The sequence below is a fragment of the Sciurus carolinensis genome, chromosome 3, assembly GCF_902686445.1.
Source record: "Sciurus carolinensis chromosome 3, mSciCar1.2, whole genome shotgun sequence".
Classification (NCBI taxonomy): Eukaryota; Metazoa; Chordata; class Mammalia; order Rodentia; family Sciuridae; genus Sciurus; species Sciurus carolinensis.
Genome location: NC_062215.1, coordinates 9,958,157 through 9,971,821, shown reverse-complemented (window position 1 = coordinate 9,971,821; position 13,665 = coordinate 9,958,157). Strand labels below are relative to the sequence as shown.

Here is a 13,665-nt window from a genome sequence, read left to right as displayed (position 1 = left end):
AGCTTATTGAAGTGGGAGTGAGCTGTTAACTCATTCTTTATCCTTTGGCTACCATAGGATTAATTTGTCTATCTCCAGGTTCTTTTAGCATTTCTAAATAATACGTGACTTAATAAACGTTAAAGTAGACCTCTCTTGTGTGAGACAGTATTCCCACGTACACGGCTTTAAAAGGCAAAAGAGTTAGTAATAAGGCCTGATGAACCGCATAATCCCGACAAATGAAATGGAACAGCACCGCCATTTGGCTATCGGAACAGTCACAGCACGTGCATGACCTGTTCCACACCCTTTTAATTTAATCGTCTTGCTCAGAGCTAGGAAAAGAGGCACACTTGGTTAACGCAGCGTGAAGTATGAATGTGCAAAACCGAAGCATATTTCACCAGCACCTCCTAGGGGCCACGTGAGGATATGAGCCGAGGAGGTGGGTACCCGCGCAGAGCCCTTCTTGGAATTGTCCGTTTCACATCTCTTACACTCAAAAATCCACCCGAGCTGGACGGTCCAGAATAAGAGCCAGTTTGGCGAAGTAACTGGTGACTCCAGGAGCCCCTTAAAAGGTTTACATACACCGCCTGAAAGCCGCATTTGATCGCTTTAGGAAATAAACAAGAAAAACAATATATACAAGGATTGCAAACACGGTGGAAGGAAAGGACTCCTAAACATATCGTGTCCTTTTAAGATCAAAGCTTCGTTTGATACCAAAGAACTCAGAGATCATATGCGCTCACTTTACACACACACACACACACACACACACACACACGCACGCACACGGATTAATTTGCAAAGTTCCAGACTCTAGACCCGGTTAACATTGAGCTGGTTTTGAAGGGTCTACACGCTCTTGCCTGGTTGCTGGGAACGAGGGTTGGGAGGCGCTGGTGCGAGGGCAGAGCTGAGTGTCTGTAGGAGTTGCTGTTCCAGAGAATTCATTACTCTCTAATTGTTCTGATTTTAGATCAGCAGAGCGTGCCGGGCGGTGGTGGAGGAAGAGATTGAGGGCGGACAAGGCGAGAGAGAACGAGCAGTTCACCCTCCAGAGAAGTCTGGGCGCTTTTGTAAGTAATTCTCCAACAGTCGGGAGAAGAAATAGCCAAGCAGCTTAGCAGTCGCCACACTTGTGCGCGTCTAAATCCTGCAGGGTTCTGCGCGCGGGTCCCGACCCCTCTCCCCATTTAACTGGCCGCTCCTCCGTGCGCTGCAGGTCGCGTTTCGAGGGACTGAGGGCTCTGGGTGGGAGGCAGGGTAAAGGAAGACTTGCAGTCCTTTCCGGCAGCAACATCTCGCCCCGGCACTGGCACCGCGCAGGCCCTTCGAAGCGGGAAGTGTGGGGCTAGGAAAGGGGTAGGAAGCTTTGCCCAAGGCCAGGCTGCAATTAGGCAGCCGCAAAAGCCCGGACGCGGACCTTCCCACCTGCTGCTGTCCCAGCTGGGCCGCAACTTCCTCCTCCCCAGCCGGGCTCGACTCCCGGATCGGGCTGGGAGGGTGGAGGGGGAGGAAGCGGCAGCAGGTTCCCTTGGCAGGCTGCGCCGCGAGCCGGGTGTAGCATCCTCCCCTCCCCGCCGCGGTTCCCGGGGCCACCGCGTGCGATTGGCCGGCAGCGTCCAGGGGGCGGAGTCAGAAGGGCCGGTATCGCATGTACCGCCTCAAAAGAGCCCAGGATATTGCAGAGCGCACTGGAGCCCTGGCCAGCGCGCAGCCTTCCCGGCGCCGGCAAGCTGGGTCTTGGGAATTCTGGTTTGCTTCGGCTCACTCACTTTTACAAACCACTGGATCTTACATGCCTCTGTACCCCCCACTTCCACTCCATGTCCCCATGCTCCTGTGCCAGCAACAGGTAAGGGCTGCTGCGTGTTTTCTTCACTCCTTCTCTCTTGCTGTGTGTCCTCGGAAGTGGACTCGGGCCACCGTCCCCTAAGCTACCCTGCCCTGCTGCTCCAGAGGTGCCCAGCTGTCATGTTGCTGTAGCGTTCCCCCACGCTTTGGAGTCCCAGCTCAAGCCTATATAGTTTGTGTGCGCACCAGAACATCCTCGGAGCTAAAAATACTGAGACATGCTTGGAACAGTTGAGCAATAGAAACAGATTTCTCTGCAGCATCTGTTTGTGCTCATAACTTCCAATGCACCAGCTGTAGGGAGATACTGGGTTTGGAGGCAAGAGCGACAGTCTGTGTTCGATTCTCTTTCTAAGAGGGGGGATCATCAGGGCAAAGAAGATGGCTGAGGCGTGGAGGTGAGATTCAAGCCTTGGTCTTAGACCTTGGCAAACCTTGGGACACAGCCCTATTTATTCTCTATCCTTGGCGTATTTTATTTCTCCCTAGTTAATTCAAGCATAGCTTCCTCCTCTTCTGCTGCTGCTGCTTCTTCTTCTTCTTCTTCTTCTTCTTCTTCTTCTTCTTCTTCTTTTTTTCCTAGTTGATTCAAGTATAGCTTCAAGTTCCAGAGTGAGCTTCTCAAAGTTGCTTTGCTGGGGAAAGGGAGCAGGAGCCAAAGTTAGGTTTGAGCCCGAGGACCGCAAAACTTTCATGTAGTATGTCACTCTTCCTTAAGCAGTTTGTTATTCTTAATAATGGTATAAATGCCTAGCTTGAAGATAGCGTGGTTTTAAGCAAGCAGAACTATCAAAACGACTTGATTCTGCAAAAGGATTGCATCATAACATGGATTCATCATGACAGTTGAAAAAAATAGAGATAGGAAACGGGTGGTTAGTTTGCTGCGTGTGTCAGGATAAGCCTGTCAGTGGTGTGGTTTACTAGGATGAGGCATGGATTCTGGAGATTTTCATAAACTCAGAGTGTACCAGTTAGAAAAGAAGGTGTTATTCGAAAACCTGTCAGGGGTGTGCAGAGAATGCACACTGCCTTTTGCCATTTGTTTTCACATAGAATCTTGCAGGTTTCCCCTGGATGAACATGATTATATATCCGCTCTGCATTACCTTTACACTTGATAGTTTCTTCCTGCTCACTTCCAAGAGTTATTTTTAATTTTGCCATGATCCTGAACAATCCTGATGCTCAGAAGGAGTGAGAGATGTTACTTCAAGGACAGTGGAAGGGTGAGAGTTGGGGTCAAGATCATTTTATTTTGCTCTCTGCCCCTCCCCCTCATATTTTGGGGAGTACTTAATTTTTTGTTATTGGTACCCATAAGGAATATTTGTTTTACACCCTTGTGAATTTGGTAAATTTTTTCCTCTCTCTTTCTTTCTTTTTTTCAGAACATGGTCTTTCCATGTCCTTCAGACTCTCCAGTTGTAGAATTGCTGGCTAGCTGTAGAGTCCTTATATGACTTTTGAGTGGGCTGAAAGATTGAACACCTAAACAGTTGGATCATTTCAAGTTTTTTTTAAGTTTTTTTCCCAAATCTGTGTATTTTTCATCATATGTAAATGTTGAGCAATGCAGCCTACATTGTTCAGTACGAATGTCAGAGGTGACATTCACATAGATAAACCTGCGCACCCCCCCACGGTCCCCTCCTCCTTCCTTCTGTTTACTGAGCTTCCAAGAGGTTGCTTTGCTAGCAGTTGTGCTCACATAGCAACTTGTGCCCAGAGCACACTCAGGCTGGTCTATATGGCGTCAGCTGGGGAATAGCTGCTCTGAACACTCATTAGCAAATCTCTCTCTTTCTCACCCCCACCAGTGCATTTTCTTCTGCTACTCTCCTTAGTCAGAAACTTTCTTATTCACTGTACATCATGATCAGGTGACAGAATTATTCTCATTTGCTCTCATGATTTCCTTTTCTTAATCTATTATCTGCCTCTTGGAATTATTTCCTTTATAGCAAAAATAACTTAAATTCCCCCCATTTGTACCATGTAACTCCTTGACCTTGTATTTATCCATAGCCCTCTTTCCTTTAACATCCACCTAAGATTGAAGTGCTGAACTATTTTTTTCCATTGCTTATGCTTAATTTTGGCTCAGCCTATAAATAGTCTTAACATGAACAGCACCACATGTGGCCTCTCAATTTCCCAGAAATACTTTCTGCATCCTTGGTTATGGCTTGGGTAAAATGATTATTTGTGTCCATTGAGTTTACTTCGAGTCCCTCAGGTATTTGGGCTGATAAGGGAATTATATATTGTTCATCAAATCAAATACCAACTCTCCAGAACTAGAACCATCAAGAAGTCAAATCGTGTAATGTTCTCTAGATTCCTAATCAACTCTTTCTCAAAACATCACACAGAAAAAATGTGCATGAAAGCCCTGTGTTTTAAATGATAGCTTTCCCCAGATATTCATGAATTGGTGATTTCCTTTGAGAGAGGAGCTGGCGAAGACATTTTCTGTTTGCCTAAAGCCACTTGGACATGTGGGCAGGTTAACAGTAAAGGAGATCTTCATGGTGACTTACCAGGGTAGTTACCCTATCAGACTTTGGCAGGTTTTCAGCTTTTGCTGTGTGATCAGCTCTGCAGAGTCTGGATAGACACAATATGTATGCACACATATACACACATAAATCTTTTTGGGGGTGTATTTATTTGAAGTGACCAAAGTTCCCATTTTGACTTAAAAAGAAAAGAAAAGAAAAGAAAAGAAACCAGCTCTTCTTTTCCCCTTTCCAGGAAGAAATGGTAAAATTTCTAAATGATGCTCCACATGTGGAACAAATTCTCTCATTAGCAATGGAAATAAGACAATAATAGTCGCTTGATACAGGCTTTTTTCAGGGTTCTAAAGTCAGAAAGCTATTCATAGGAAGCTGGTATTGTGTGCTTTGTGGAATTCAGACAAATGTCCTGGGGTCAAGATTTTCAGAAAGTCATAATTCAACCTTTAGATTTCATATGGTCATTATGTTTTAATCTGAAAAGACTCCAGAAATAAGTCTGAAGAAATTTGAGTCCATTTCCTCATGTCCCCTAATGGTAACTCAGATGGAAGGATTGTTTTGAATTATGAAAAGGGAATTTCTTGGTGTCAGTTTATAATAAGGGGTTCTAAAGCCAATCAGAACTCAAAAATACAAATACACTTTAAAGGAGTCTCTCCCTTCCCTCTTTCTTGGAAAAAGTACACCTGCATTTGGTGTTATATTTATGTCTCAGTGTAGAAATGCTTGGCAATTTCATGTGAGCCAAATAAGCTGAAATCCCTGTATTTAAAAAAAAAAAAATCTTTCCATGTCCAGGATCTCGAACCCTGAGGAACATGATTCTTTTTTCTTTTGTCCAAGTGCACACTTCATAGGGAAGCAGACAAAACATTGAAGCAGGTGGAAAACTGGGAAGGCACAGTAACTTCTTTTTATAAAGTAATTCAAAGGCACTTTCAAATCGGGCATCATTTAGGTGTCAAAAGCTGCCAAAATGTAACACACATTGCAATTTTCACAGATGACTAATCTCAGGAAAAATGTGTTGGGGCACATTCTTGCATAATAACTTGGATGTGGAGGGAGAAGTCAAAAGATTGTAACAAGGCATTTTCAAAGACAATGCACCTTGCCTCATTTTAAAGGGATGCACAGAACTCAGAGACATGGTTTGCCTGATTTGTTTGCAGCTGGCTTAGCTGCAAATAGTTTTGTTAACTGCTTCATCTTAATGTGGCTTTGGGACAGAAGGAAAGTCAAGTCCTTGTTATCAGGGCTTCAGCACGTTTCTGATCCTTTCTCTGTGTTGCTGTTTGTCCCCCTTAGATACTGGAGATGGATTTAGTTGTTCCAAAAGTTGGGAATCACTGGTATGTTTTTACTTCTAGGCTCTGTTAGCTTTACTCATATGCATTTGGTAAAGAAAATGGCTTAGACTTTCTCGTAGGCTTTTGATAGTTGGAGAAGGAAAAGCACAGGTTTGTTGGAGCCAAGAAGGAAAATCAGATCAAGTAGGTAGTTTTTACCTAGGGAGAATGAGGCAATAGGAGAAAACTGAAAACTACTATTTGCTCATGTTAAGTAAAGGTGAATGCCTTCTCCATAGGAACCTACTGCAAACAACAGCACTCCAAGGGAAAGCCAGCCGACTGGCATTTATGAGCTACTTTGATTACAGAGTTGTCTCTGTTTGAGGCAACACAGCATTGGACCCACACGAAATGGGTTCCTGCCTTATCTCAATCCGCTAAAGACCTGGTCCTTTGGCACAAAGGTGCTTACTTCCTAGCCTGTCATTACACATGGAGTCCCATCTCTGGAGAATTTCAGGACTCTCATTGCTAGGCAACAGAATCGCTCTCTATCCCCCGGAGCAAATCTGTGTCTTCAAGTCAGAATCACTTGCACTAACTGAGATGTTATCAGGCATTTCTGCACAGTGGCTGCTTCGAGTGTGTGAAGTGATGGAGCAAGCCCAAACAGTATCCAGCAGCCAGGATGCATTTCAAATGATCCTCAGGACTGTTTGCTCAGTTTTATCATTTAGGCAAAGGAGTCTGTACCTTCCCACTTCCACCTTGCCATCAAGGTCTCAGATACTCTCCCATAGTGCACATGCAAGTCTATTAATATCAAGGCTGCCCTCATGAAACGGTCCCTAGACTCGTCCTCGTTCTAACAGCCTTGCCACCAGAAAGTCTTTCTTCTGCGTAATCACTTGAGAACCTAGCAAGTAGGGAAGGCAAAAGAAGGTAGAATTCAGTGGCAAAAAGTGAGGGGAGAAAGAACCTGAGATTTTGGTTGAATTACTGTCACAAATAACTTAATGGAGTTATGCTTTCAAATAATTTTTTTTTTTAAAAAATGAGGAGACAGATTAAAATGCCTGTGATTCAATGTGAAGTTTATTTATTTTGATTCTTTGCTTTGTGAAGGCAGTGTGTGTTACCTTAGACAGAACTCTCTTGAGAATGACTTCCGTAATGAATGATCTGTCTTTCCTTGCAGGACATGTCCTCTGGATGTTCGCTGAGTGACTAAGGTACCTCTGCATGTCAGTAGACAGACCTTGGTAGAACCCCAAGGCTCCCGGAGACACCCATCTCACCTCATTTTTTGTGTGCGTGTCCTCACTGAACATTCAAAACTGTTTCTCCAAAGGGTTTTGCAAAAACTCAGACTGTTTTCCAAAGCAGAAGCACTGGAGTCCACGGCAGAAGCGATGGGCAGTGTGCGAACCAACCGCTACAGCATTGTCTCTTCGGAAGAGGACGGCATGAAGCTGGCCACCATGGCGGTTGCCAATGGCTTTGGGAACGGGAAGAGCAAAGTCCACACCCGACAACAGTGCAGGAGCCGCTTTGTGAAGAAGGATGGCCACTGCAACGTCCAGTTCATCAACGTGGGTGAGAAGGGACAGAGGTACCTCGCAGACATCTTCACCACGTGTGTGGACATTCGCTGGCGGTGGATGCTGGTTATCTTCTGCCTGGCTTTTGTTCTCTCGTGGCTGTTTTTCGGCTGTGTGTTTTGGTTGATCGCTCTGCTCCATGGGGATCTGGATGCATCCAAGGAGAGCAAAGCTTGTGTGTCCGAGGTCAACAGCTTCACCGCCGCCTTCCTTTTCTCCATTGAGACCCAGACGACCATCGGCTATGGTTTCAGGTGTGTCACGGACGAATGCCCCATTGCCGTCTTCATGGTGGTCTTCCAGTCCATCGTGGGCTGCATCATTGACGCCTTCATCATCGGCGCCGTCATGGCGAAGATGGCGAAGCCAAAGAAGAGAAACGAGACCCTGGTCTTCAGTCACAATGCCGTGATCGCCATGAGAGACGGCAAGCTGTGCTTGATGTGGCGAGTGGGCAATCTCCGGAAAAGCCACTTGGTGGAAGCACACGTGCGAGCCCAGCTGCTCAAATCCAGAATTACTTCCGAAGGGGAGTACATCCCCCTGGATCAAATAGACATCAATGTGGGGTTCGACAGTGGAATCGACCGTATATTTCTAGTGTCCCCAATCACCATCGTCCATGAGATAGATGAAGACAGTCCTTTGTACGATCTGAGTAAGCAGGACATTGACAACGCAGACTTCGAGATTGTCGTCATACTGGAAGGCATGGTGGAGGCCACTGCCATGACCACACAGTGCCGGAGCTCCTACCTGGCCAATGAGATCCTCTGGGGCCACCGCTACGAGCCGGTCCTCTTTGAGGAGAAGCACTACTACAAAGTAGACTATTCCAGGTTCCACAAGACTTATGAAGTACCCAACACTCCCCTTTGTAGTGCCAGAGACTTAGCAGAAAAGAAATATATCCTCTCCAATGCTAATTCATTTTGCTATGAAAATGAAGTCGCCCTCACTAGCAAAGAGGAAGAGGACAGTGAAAACGGAGTTCCTGAAAGCACGAGTACGGATACACCCCCTGACATAGACCTCCACAACCAGGCCAGCGTACCTCTAGAGCCCAGGCCCTTACGGCGGGAATCCGAGATATGACTGACTGATTCCTGCTCTGGAATATTCACTTTCCTACACAGTCTGTTGGTCAGAGGCCCGAAACAGTTAACAGACGACGGTACTGGTCAAGCGGTGGGTCAAGGCAAGTGGCCACAAGGGACTGAGGCTAGCACAACGGTTTCAAAGAAAGACTGTAAGCTCCATGATTGACGTAAAGCACTAACCAGGCCTTTGTATGACCCGATGGCACATATGTGTTGTAGAATAAGTTATGGGCTTTTATGTGTTGTTTTGTGTTTTTACAAAACTTGAATTTGCAGGCAAGCCTTGGTGGGGTATCTGACTTATCCAGAATGCTTCTTTTAGGGAACAAGAGTGTTTTTAATGGCATAACAAAGGCAAGACTCTGCCTTAACTTTTGAAAAGCTGCTAACTACATGAACACAAATCGTATTTTTGTTGCAGTGTAGATTTTCTTTTATGTAATTTAAAAGTCAGTGTTGAACTTTGTTGAAAGCTCATGATGTGCTTCAAAATGGCAAGTATTTGGCTATTAACTGCCAAAACTGAGAGCCTGATTTTTGGAGGCCAGTAATCTCTTTGCTAGAATTGATCTGTCAATCTGTTTGCTAGAATTGATCTCTCTCTCTCTCTTTCTCTCTCTCTCTCTCTCTCTCTCTCTCTCTCTCTGTCTCTCTCTCTCTGGTTACATAAGGGCATTATGTAACACTAGCCAAATGGTAGCCTCTGGGTTTTTTTTTTTTCCTTTCTCCTGATGTCAATGGGTTATCTTAAATTTTAAGTTAGACTACCTAAAATAAATACCAAAGATAATGCACATTTTTGCACAGTGGAGCTTATACTAAAAAGGAAATAAAGCCCCATGGGTTGCCTTGAAATCAAGAGACAATAACTTTGAACCTCAGCAAGACCTCAAAACCACCTGCTCATTTTGCACCTTATTCAGAAAACAGCATCAAACACAAGTCTAGTAAGTGTAGTGCTTTTTAAATTTTGTCCTGTCATGCACCCTTCCTATTGGAAGTGGAAGAGGAAGATGAAAAAGGACGTGCAAGGCACACACGCATGCACACAGTATCCACATCTTTTCTATCCTGCTGGGTCATGCTGGCCAGACTAATGCATCAAGTGAGAGATGGTGACTTGCTCTTAGATTTTTCTGGACTCTCCCCTTCTTGCACATTCCAAAACTTATTCCATAAGATGAGATCTTGATGGAACTTGGCATGTATCCTAGCACCCTCAATGGAGCCCTTGGTGTGAAAGATAAATTGATTTAAACTTTTCAGTCGAGTTCATTTCCTCGACTGTCTAGACATTTCCAGCTTAACATCACCTTAGAAAAAATGCCGTGCCTGTCCTTCGGGCCTGATCTTTCCATCAGACTGCTGGGAGTACATCCTGCACTATTAGACAGGGCTGCACATGCCCAAGTCGGGGTGCAGGAAGAATCGGATAGACCCACTTGGATGCAGCATTTTGGCTCCAGTATTGAGGAGGGAGAGGAAATGTGCCCATTTTATGACAGAGAGTAGAGGAATGAGAATATCCCAGTATTTTAGGGTCAAAAAGAGCCATAAAAATCGACACAATCACAAGGAAAGGAGATACTAGTCTAAAAGGGGTCGAGTCCTTCTTTGTGTGCATTCTTGTGATTAATGTGAGTCCATCATTATCTCTTGTGGAACCCAGAGCAGTTTACTAGGGACACGTTGTTTTCCAGAAGTTTCTCCTCCCTGGCTGCCTGCCTTGCTAGAAACATTTCCCCCCCTGATCTAGCCCAATAGTGGAACTCTTTTATGGTTTAAAGTTCCCTATTTGTGAATTCTGGGATTGCTGACTTTTCTTTTTAATTGGAGTCTCGAAATCAACTCTCTTATGGTATTATATCCTGGTATGCCATTAAAATACAGCTTGTTCTAAAATCATGTGTTTTGTAAATGGACATTCGTGGTGGTCTCTGGTTCTTGAACAGCCATATCTGAACGCAGTGCCTGCAACACGATGACGGTTTCTGCTGTTTTCAGCCTTCCAAGTTGGTGGGTTTGAAAACGGTGGTGATGTTTTCATTGAAACCAAGAAAGAGATGCTTAGCACGTGGATGTTATTTTCAATCCAGATTTAAAGGCAGGTTGGGGAAGTTGTTTTAAGAGTTGGAGGAATTGGGAACGAGAGAATGAATAGAACAATTTGACTTGTGACAGTGAGAGACTCTCGAGGGCTTCAGCTGCTGCTATCATGACGTTTTGCAAAGGAAAACAATCAAACCAAAGAGTATTCAGTGATATGTAAATTAAATGAAGATGCAGTGGAGGATGGGGTGACCACAAAGGACCCCCAAACACACAGTGCTACCACTTAAAAAAGACTTGAGATATTTGAAGGGGGTGGGTACGGGGACAAGGAAGAGGGAGGGACATCTTTCAACTTATTTCTGAAAAAAAGAGAAAAAATCTAAAATTTCTGGTGCACAGGTTTGTTTTTTTTTTTTTTTCTCAAGAAAATTTTGCAGAAGCTATGTTTTTAAAGTGTACATTTTATAAAGTTTATCAGATATTTTCATATTTAAAGCCAAATGTAAATAGAAGTCTGTAAAGGAAAAAAAAATTGCCATAGAAAGTATAATTTCAGTGCAGCAATCTCGGGAGCTAGTACCTATATGCTACCGGTTAGCATGGTTTTAGCACATATTTACCAGCCTTATAAGGTTCGTATTGCTATGTTCTTCTGTTATTTATTTCAGCATGGACTGTTCATTTGAAAGCTTTTTCTAGTTATTAGCATTTTAATAGTTACAAGCTTTAAATGGCTATATATATCTATATATATATGTATTTTTTTTCTTGTCAAGAGCCAAGACACAGGTAATGCACGACATATATTGTTGCAGTTTACCTTCAAAATATTTGTCCTTTGACTGGGTCTCCTTAACTAGTGCTCACCTGTCACTAGAACACAGATGGAAGGGACTCACCGTGAATATCTGGGGTCGATTCCCAGATGCGTGTTGCTTCTCTATTGCAAGCAAATCCCATTGAATTTCCTTAGGATGTATTCCCTTTTAAAGAATGTCTGCCCATATCTGGATGGGCATTATATTTTTGGGGGGAGGCATAGATTTCCTGGTTATTCTATTTTTAAATAAAAGGTAGACAAAGTGAATTCTATTTTGATTATTGAGAAAGGAATAGTTTTCTATCCCTCTTAAGCATATACTTGAATCAGACATTTTAAAGATGTCACTATAGCACTGTAGTCATTTCCAAATTGCTGGAGAAAATTTGTTTGACTTTGTTTTTGTTCTATTGAAGCGTTCTTTCTTTCCCCAGTTCCTTTCTTCCCTAGCTCCTCCACCTCAAATCTTGGTGTTACATAGTTACCTCCCTTGCCCACGACCTTCAACCAACTAGAATTTCTTTTCTGGCAATGTTAAGTTTCAACTCTGGGCCGTAGCTAGTTGAACAATTCAGGCCTTTGACAATCGTGATAGTTATTATTTTCCCATTTGCCATCTTTTTTTTTTTTTGTATCTAAAGTCTTCCTATTGTACTGCACAAACCATGGGTTGTACATATTTTTATATATTATGTCTTATTTTATTATTTCTAAATAAAAACTTAAAAAATTGAAAACAAATTTGTGCAAGAATTGTTGGTCCTCCTGTATGATTACTGCAGAAATGCTCAGAGGTAAAGCCACTGTTACCAAACAACAGGACAGGAACCCTGATGGTTTGGATGAATAGGGCCATAGAAATTGCCTGAACACACAGGTACTCCAGAGTGGCAGATTACTTTAATCCAGATCAGAGGAAGTCAAACTCATATTTTGTTTTTGTACAGAATGACATAGGTAGAAAAGAGCAAAAAATGAGTAAATGAGACTCATGAAAATAAGGTATCAGTTAACTCTTTATTGAACCTCAGCCATGTTTAGGTTCTGCCTTGTGTTTCATTTTATCTCATTCTCACAAAAAAATAAATCAGAATATTATGATTCTGTTACTTCAGCTCCAGACTTAGAAACAGATGTCATGAGGGCCAGTGAGTAAATATTTTTGACTTCATGAATCAAAGGGTCTTAATCTCAAAGAAGCCACTAAGCCCTCTGGTCCAAAAGGATCCCAGATGACCGGAAAACGAACAAGATGGTTGTGTTTGAACAAAACGTTGCTTACAACTGCAGGCAGATTTGATTCGAGGACTGTCAATTGACTTCTGTAACAGCTAAAGAAACTGAGACTGAAATTTAAAGCTAAGGGATTATGGAGGTAGTGTTTGAATTCAAGTTTTATCTGCCTCCAAGCCTGGTTTACTCCACTAAGCTGTATATCATTTCAGGATGTGAAGTTGCAAAGGATGTGTGGCCTCAGAGAAAAGCCACGTTCACTTGTGAATTCAGGGTAAAGTACTTTTCAAAGGTGGAAATGCTGAGGAATTTTGCATTCTGAAATAGGCATTTCTTCTTAATATCTTTTTGTTTTACAAGCACTGGTAGAACTGTTGGAAATATGGATCTGAGTTCTTGATGAATATAAAGTAATTTAAGCTCACATCAAGCCCCTTGATTCCATTTAGGACAAGAGGAACCTGAGGCCCAGAGAAGGGCCTTGAGCCTGTGAGCTCAGCTAGTTGATATCACAGCTGATTCAAAAGGTGCCCCCAACACTGAGCTATGCCAACCACTGCTCCATGCTGATTTTTCTTTGATGGCCTGCTTGGTAGATCCTAGCCATCTCACCTAAGACCTTTCTGCATCTGTGTTTCTGTTCTTAAGAACAAAAACACCCTCTTTTCTTCCCCACACAGTACACAAGAATGCAGGCTTTTCCTGCCTCATTCCCAACCTGCACTTTTGGTCCTCCTTTAGTATTTGGAGAGTGGGGACAATACGAAAGGGATAGAATAATGACAAACCAAGTCTTGGTTGCAGAATGTGGGTACATTTCAAACTTCGGATTAATTTCTATGAACTAGGGATTGCTTAGGCCTGTCCCCCAGGCAAAGCCACAGAGTTCCATTACTAACCCAGCAGCAGGCAGCATACCACATGCTTTCCTCTTGGAAAGGCAGACGGAAGTGCAGCAGGATCCTCCCAGATTGGGATGGTGTAAGCAAGATGTCATGGTAAAGCCAGGTAGGGAGTTGAATGCTATAGAGGCCTCACCTCTACTTTTATTTATTATTTTTATTACACACACACCCAGACACACACACACACACACATGCATACACACACACACATGCATACACACACATTCATACACACACAAAAGGCAGAAGTAGAACTTCAGAGTCCTCTGCTTGGCCCTTCTTTGAGTGACAG

At 43.5% G+C, this 13,665-nt stretch overlaps 1 protein-coding gene across 2 annotated transcripts; it reads left to right on the top strand.

Moving 5' to 3' along the window:
• The first annotated feature begins 321 nt into the window (after positions 1-321).
• On the top strand, positions 322-10,755 carry Kcnj2 (potassium inwardly rectifying channel subfamily J member 2). 2 transcript variants are annotated; one of them, XM_047546675.1, is made up of 2 exons: positions 322-1,067; positions 6,861-10,755. In XM_047546675.1, exon 2 carries the CDS (start codon positions 7,075-7,077, stop codon positions 8,356-8,358), a length of 1,284 nt encoding a protein of 427 aa, XP_047402631.1. In that variant the 5' UTR covers positions 322-1,067; positions 6,861-7,074; the 3' UTR covers positions 8,359-10,755. The 2 variants fall into 2 exon arrangements, with proteins under 2 accessions (XP_047402631.1, XP_047402630.1); XM_047546674.1 differs by lacking the exon at positions 322-1,067 and adding an exon at positions 1,692-1,846.
• The last annotated feature ends 2,910 nt before the right edge of the window (positions 10,756-13,665 follow it).

Coding starts and splice junctions, on each gene's coding strand:
- Kcnj2 (XM_047546675.1), top strand. CDS start 7,075: ATGGGCAGTGTGCGAACCAACCGCTACAGCATTGTCTCTTCGGAAGAG.